This window comes from Alosa pseudoharengus, unplaced genomic scaffold, assembly GCF_046254945.1.
Source record: "Alosa pseudoharengus isolate Yale_2024_CS ecotype anadromous, Long Island Sound unplaced genomic scaffold, YU_APseudo_1.1 YU_APseudo_1.1_scf_6, whole genome shotgun sequence".
Lineage (NCBI taxonomy): Eukaryota > Metazoa > Chordata > Actinopteri > Clupeiformes > Clupeidae > Alosa > Alosa pseudoharengus.
Genome location: NW_027468848.1, coordinates 16,639,394 through 16,646,893, shown reverse-complemented (window position 1 = coordinate 16,646,893; position 7,500 = coordinate 16,639,394). Strand labels below are relative to the sequence as shown.

Below are 7,500 nucleotides of genomic sequence, written 5' to 3'. Positions count from 1 at the left end.
GGCCCCTACGCGAAGAGAGGCACCTGCACACCAAACCCTAAAAGCCGGGATTGCGTTAAACGTTCTTAGCAATCAGTAGAAGGATTTTTTTTTTACCACACCTTGATGTTATATCATCAGAGATCCTCTGAGCAGTTGCTGCGCTGTGCACCCTCACACACCGCTGCCCTTTGAACTCACGCGCCCCCGGTTCGCACTTAACTTATTATTAAGTAAACAAATAAATGTGCGATCAATACACAGCGCGCAGCGACCCCGTCCTCCTGCTCCGAAGAAGGAGGAGAGAGGAGGGGTGTGAGTCCCCACGCCGCTGCAAGGCTCCCATGGGAGAGGGAGATGGATGAGTAGGGGCGTGCGGCCCAGCATTCTCCATTGTTTCGTGGAGCAGTCAACGCGCCACAGCACCTCCTCCTACTGTCACTGTGCGCACCAGGTGGAACGCAAATGAAAGGCCGTCCATTTGTACGAGACGGATTCGAACGGGAGACCCCCTAATTCTGTTCCACCGCCGGCGGGCTTCTATTTAGTGAATGCGCGCGCGACCCCGTGCACGAGTGGGTGGAATGGATTAGGATGAAGTCACTTGCTGTCAGACAGCAGACGCGACCCACAGAGATGCTGAGGTTTAGGGAAATGCCTATCACGCGTGGCATCACTTTTCGCTATTCAAATGCATAGACGGGAGTTTACAAGATAATGGCTATGAAGGCTCATGAAACTGTCATAGGTTGGCATCAAACAAATGAAATGAGAAAATTAACCGCTTGTCTCTAGTTTAAACTTTTATCATCCCTAAAAGATGTTCCAGGGCAGACTCATTCTTAGAAGATATGGAGATCCAGTGGAGACCATAGGTCTATAGCCTTAATGCTTTGACAGGAGACATTCATTTCCATTATGAATCACATCCTCCCAAATGTGCCTCAAAGATGCATGCTGTGCTGTGCAGGTTTAGCAAAAGGTTGATATGTATTCCATACTCAACAGCAAATCACATCACACCCACCCCTCCACATCTTGAATCACTGTGTTCATTGGCTATGGTTGTTTTTAGCTTGATCCAAGCCACTTTTGTTTGTTTCCCATTTTCACAACCAGGATTGTGATTGAACACCACACTTTGAGTGTAACATTGAACAGACAGATAGAGGACCCTGAGGAGCAATTCAAAACATTCTCCTCCCACAGACAAATTACTACATGAATGTGTGTGTGTGTGTGAGGGTATGGAGAGAGGCCTGGATGGCTGAGCAGACACTGTCAAGGGACATGCTTCTTCAGAGTGATACCATAAAGGAACTCATACTTTGAATTATTTTTAAATTGTGATAACTTTCTAAAATTTGACATTCTCTTGCTGTATGTCTCTTTCTTTCTTTCTCTCTGTCTTTCTTTCCCTCACACTCTGTATGTGTCAAAGAGCAAGGCAGCAGTTCAGCCAGCTGGCTCATGACCTTGCTAATAAGTTTGATGCCGAGTGCACAATAGCAGCGTCGGGTTCTGGTGAGGCTCAGTCAGACGTCAGTCCATACACACTATTCCACTCCCTCCCCCTCATGCACACATTCAACACACTAGTTTCACTAGCAGAAATGTCTACCATATAAGTATTGATTTAAGTGATTTGGTTGGTTTATTTACCTTCACTCAGATGAATAAGATGAATAAAACTTTTTTATTTTTCAATTCTGTGTCTTTGATGATTGGAATGATTGCAAGTGTAAGAACAACACTTGTCTAGTTCTCATGGTCTCACTGAAGAAATGTCAGTGGAGAAATGGCTCTAATAACACAAATATAAATCTATTTAACTTGAGGAGTGCAGCTGGTGGCGTGACCCTCAGCCCGGTGTGGGGAGAAAGATGCTCTTTTCACAGTGGTGTGTGTGTGCCTCCAGCTTAGCTCTTATCACAAGGGTCTCCAAACACACTCCATTCAATCCCCTCTCAATGCAACCCACTTCACCCCTCTGTGCACACATGCCCAGCCATCTCACCCTGCTGTAGGAATATCTGGGTGACACAAGTGAACTTAGCTGGGTGGTTGTGTGTACAGAGTGATGTTAAGGAAAAGGGTTGGAAAACTGGGAATTTAAAAAGGAATTTTAAGTGGATGCTATACTAACTCATAACTTGTTAAAGCATGTTACATTTGGTGTGGCTGTGCCCCATCGCCCAACTCTCCTCCCTACAATACCAAAATCTAAAATAAAAAAAATGTTCATATGTATTATGTGACATGAGCATAATTTGAAAAGCAAATTATAGGAGATTATGGTGGCCTGATCAGAAGAACTTCTCTATGATTTTTCTCTGAAATATTGGGATCTTTGCAACCTCCTTGCCTTTACTGGCATGCCTTGACTTTGGTGACATTTCAGTGTCACCAAATTAGTTGATAGCACAAATACTGCGGGCAGGGGTGTCATTGTAAAGTAGTCAATGGTTGGAAATCTGAGGTGAAACTCAAACGAAACGGTGAGCGAGAGAAGGGAACGGGAATGCATGTGAAGGGTGAGGGGATTCCGGCCAGGGGATTCCGCGACTCCCAGGCGGTAATTGGGAGAACAGCTGACTCGGCTGCGCGATGGCAGATGGTCGGTGCGGCCGGGTGGCTGTGTGTGCGCATAGGGAGGGGGTAACGCCCATTGTTTGGGCGTTTGAGCTCCTCGCGCAGACAATGACCCCAGCAGGGGCAAGAAAAGATGGGGAGAAAAAAACTCTCCTTTTCACCCGCGAGAGGAGAGAAAAAACGGAAATGCAAAAAAGTTGGGAAAAATAATTCGGAGTCTTTGTTCAGTCCGTCTGCTCGGCTCGCGCACACAGCTGTCCATGGTCTAAAGCTCGCCGGTGATTTTCAGATGAAGAAGTTAGCATCATTGTCCCTTAAACATTGGGTTTCAGCAGCGGGGATTCGCACGGCTTTAGACAGACAATACATGTTCAGTACGGCTTAACGCTCGTGTCTGAAATAGCCTTTGAAATAGATCCTTTTTACGACTTGGATGAGTTAATCAGCAATAACTGGATAATGTGGACCTGCACTTACAGCCTGTTATATGAGCAAACTACTCAAAACTCCCTAATAGCAAACTAATAACAGAGCTGTTTTCAGTCCTGTGAAAACATTGCTACCTTCTGAGAAACGATTGTTTTCAATCACAAATCAGATCCTCATTCTAGCTCCTATATCTTAAATGTTTAGACGTAGCCTAATGAAAAACTTCCCTGTGCATTTCCCTCCTGTTTCCTCCTCAAGTTGTGCTATTCCATATATGTAAAACAATAAACACAGATACATAAAACGAAATTAAACATTTTGTTACAAAAATATTTAGAAAAATCTGTAGACTATATGTTGGTCTATGCTATAGCCTATGCATAAACTTTTAATCAATATAATCAAATAATGCAGAGTTAGGCAAAGCAAAATCCTCCTGTTGATATACAGACTGTGCAACAACCAAAAGTCTAAAAGGTGGGCTATATTACGCCTATAGATTAGCCTACATGTGAGTAGATACATCTTTTCCATGATGTTACTTCACACATTAATGTTAAAAAGACTTAATTAATTTTAATCGAATTATATGGGCACATATAGATAATATCATATTAAAAAACAAGAACTTATTGATAGGAAAATAGTTTTAGTGGGGGTAGCATGATGTGTTGATAAATCAGCTGGTGTGTGATTCTGAAAGCTCTGCACGGAACTGTCTCTCTCTACAATGGTATTTGTAGACTTGACAGGACAGAATACCAGCGCAGAGCAGACAGAGACAAAGCGAATAGCCTATATCACTGCACGCTCCATCGCAACGCAAGGTGAGCTCATCATGACGGAGGTTTTATTGTCATGCTAAAGTTTGACCACGACTTTGTCCAGATGCACCCAAATGTATACTGAGCCCTACACCAATAAGAACTTTTTGAGACGAATCAGATTCACCATTCATACAATCCACCAAATATGGTCATCTTGGCTCCTCCTCCAGCATGCCCTCGCTAGGTACCTCATTCATGCTCGGAGTGCTGAAAGCATCACTGCCAATTTGTACAGCAGGCGCGCGGCCAACGGGACAGGGTCTTCTGTTTGTGTTTTGTCTCGGACTACGCCTTCAGTCGTGCAGAACACTGTTGAATTCCAGTCGCGTCTGTGTGTATTGAGTGTGAGGTAGTGTGTGAAAGTGTGAGGTGAGTGAGAGAAGGGGTTTGGAGGCCAAAGTTGACAGTTGTGTGTTTTCGTCTGCAAGTGTATGTTTCCGCAGCACAGGTGATCCTCGTGAACGGTGGATGCAACAAGGGATTCATTACGAGGTTTCAGTTGAACAATGATCGCATCTGGAAGGAGCATACGTTTATTACCACTTCTGTCGTTTCCGGGGAACGTTTGAAGCCGACAGAGAGGAAAAACAACTGCAGGGGAGTCGAACACCTGAAAACCTCCCTGCTGCGTCTAGTTAACGGCAAATCAACAAACAGCAACTGCGGCAGCCCACTCTTTTCGGATTGTATATCTCCTGGTCTGCAAGATTATTCAGAAGTGTTTTGGCAGAGTTTTAAATGTTCGGGCTGCACGAACATCTGGGGAGGGACGTCAGCGGATTGAAGGAGCGAGCTCTTGTGGAGGAGATGGATCCCGTGCGCTCGTGGGTTAGGAATGTCGGGGTGGTGGACGCAAATGTTGCTGCTCAAAGGTAAGTCCATCTTACAAAAGTGTCCGCTTTACTGACATCTACAATAATTTTGAAAAGGCATTTCTAGGTTGTTTTATACATACTCTTGCTCAGTAGCCTATTAGAGAATGGGTTGAGGTATTGCTTTTAAAGTAGGCTACTTTCGTAAGTGGCCTAAGTTCTAAAACAGTGAGAGACTAAATCAGTTCTATAAAGAAGGTACAACGCTCGCTATCAGCTGTGTGGCAGTGCTCCCCTCACATCTTCTGTCAGATCATAGAATGCAACAGGTCAGAGCATGGCATGGGGCGCTCACTTTGCTTGTTAAGCTTTGGTGCATCACTAGTCCTAGGCTGAACTAGGAGGCGGCCGTGTCACGAGTCGGGTGAAAGGGCCTAAACAAAACCAAGCAAAGCAAAACAACAAAAGGCAACCGGCACGCTGTCAGAGAGACCTCACTTGAGCTGGGACGCGTCTCCTCTCTGTTAGGCTACAGTTTGATATTGATAGACCACACTAGAAATGCGTGGTTGTAGGCTATCTATTTGTTTTACACTAGACTTTGATTTCATTTCTAGTGTATCGGCTGGAAAGCACAAACGCTGTCGCACACACTTCAGACGATGAAGCTTATAGGCTATTGAAAAAGTTATCAAGTTGAAAGCCGTCTAAACAGAAGGTTTTAATGAAACGATTGCCATATACATAAATTGATATAACACCACTATCAATACCGGTAGTTGCTATCATAAAAGCGACTGAATTGGTTATGCTTAAAGAAATAAAATAAAATAGCCTAGAAGTTGTCGTTTATAAAGGCACATTAGCTGGTAGCCTGTGATTCTGCAAAGAGGAAATGCTTATTGAAATAAATTGAGACCAAGTTAATCAGTGGATTTCGTTTATGGTTTTTAGTTTTCGAATAGGCTTGGGTTTATTAAAAATGTATGAAATTGATTAACACGTCAATAATAAAAGCAATTTTCTATAATTATCATCGGACACAATAACGTGATAATTAACGTCAAGAAGTTGGCTAAATGACAGTAGCCTACACTTTTCCTTTGGCAAAATATTTTTTAAGTTTTGTCTGAAAAACATTTCAATGTCAATATTTCGCCATTAAAAGATATTTTAACCACAACCACTATATTTTGGAGGCTATAAAACGTCCTGTATTTTCAAAAAAAGCAAACAAGGATGGGGGAAATCATACATTTGTTATTTTGGACCATTACGGATATGGATAGGCCTACGCCACCGTTGTTTCAAACCATCGAACAGTCTGTCGACTTAACCCTTAAATAATGATCTTTACTGACCTCTTGGACGCAGGGCCACTAAAGCTGGACCTACATTATTTTAATAAGCATGAAAGTATAGCTGCAGCTGAGTCCCGTCATATGCTCAGTCCCCGTTACATGAACATAGAAACTTTTCCTTGCAGCGTGCGCACCAAAGTAGGCCTTCAATGCGCATAAGGTTGTAAGACGCTTTTTTCGTTCTAAATTAGGAATAATTCGTTGAAGATTGTTTAAGAATATGGAAATGACCACATTTGTAACGGAAAACATTTACATTAACAATAATACATTGTAATTTCACCTATTTAGGCTACATTTGTTTACATTAGACATCCTTTTTACAATGCGTATAAGATTTTCTTGTAGTCTATTAAGCTGTCAGGCAAATTCAAGGAAATAAAATGGCATTGCACACATTTTTCTTTATTGCTTGTTGTAAACAGAAAACATCCAACATCTCACACTAGAACTGGGAGACTTATGAAAACTATAAGAAATTATACAGTTATTATCCTGCTTATGCATTGGTATTGTTTAGCCTGTGGTTTGACCCATACAAGGAAAATAATTAGCATTGAACTGAGGTTCTCTCTCACCCATTCCACTCTACCTCAAAACCTCATTTCTAGATACAAGACATCCAGTGATTGGCCATCTCTAACCCTAAACACTGACCTGTGGCCTTTGCCCTTTAACCCCAAACCAGGTCACACCGTGTCCAGATGTGCAGTCATTGCATTTTTTTGTGTACAGAAATATTTAGTCCAAGCCTTACTGGAGAAGTCATTCTTAGATCATATACACTGATTAGACTAGATTATACTTGACGTGCAGAATTATCACCATAAGAGGAATAACTGACTTGAATCTTGGATATTGACTGCTGGAAGTAGGAGGTTTTATGCTTTTTCTTACAGTATCTCTCATGTGGTGTGTGTGTGTGTGTGATTTCAGTGGGGTTGCTCTGTCACGGGCTCACTTTGAGAAGCAGCCTCCTTCCAATCTAAGAAAATCCAACTTCTTCCATTTCGTTCTGGCATTATACGACCGGCACGGACAACCAGTGGAGGTGGAGAGGACATCCTTTGTTGACTTTGTGGAGCATGATAAGGTGGGTGTGCATGGCTGCATGTGTATGTTTGTGGCCCTGATACATGTCTATGAATCTGTTGCATACTGCTTACAATCAAATATCTTCTGGGCGGCAACATTTGAGAGTTTATTTTAGACATGATTCCCTGCTCCCTCTTTCTCCCCTGAGTGTGTGTGTGTGTCAGAGAGAGAGAGAGAGAGATTTTGTTGGTTTATGGATACATGTGATTATTTGTAGATTTGTAGATTATTGATTAGTTGATAGTATTTGTATATGTATCTCTCTCTCTCTGTGTGTTTGTGGGTATGGTCAGACGTAGGCTAAATACAGTGTTGATTGATGGTTTTGCCATGTGGTCATACTTTGGCTTAGAACACAACATTTTTCTGAGGGTTGGAAATTGTTGCATTCTAACTCTGTGCTGG

General features: G+C 42.5%; 1 protein-coding gene across 6 annotated transcripts in view; it reads left to right on the top strand.

Moving 5' to 3' along the window:
* Positions 1-4,565: 4,565 nt before the first annotated feature.
* Positions 4,566-7,500, top strand: part of LOC143105613 (transcription factor COE2-like) — a 24,765-nt gene continuing 21,830 nt past the window's right edge. For all 6 annotated transcript variants that reach the window (XM_076269643.1, XM_076269645.1, XM_076269642.1 and 3 more), the window contains exons 1-2: positions 4,566-4,699; positions 6,937-7,093. In XM_076269643.1, coding sequence (XP_076125758.1) covers positions 4,566-4,699; positions 6,937-7,093 — 291 coding nt within the window. The remainder of the gene's footprint in view (positions 4,700-6,936; positions 7,094-7,500) is intronic.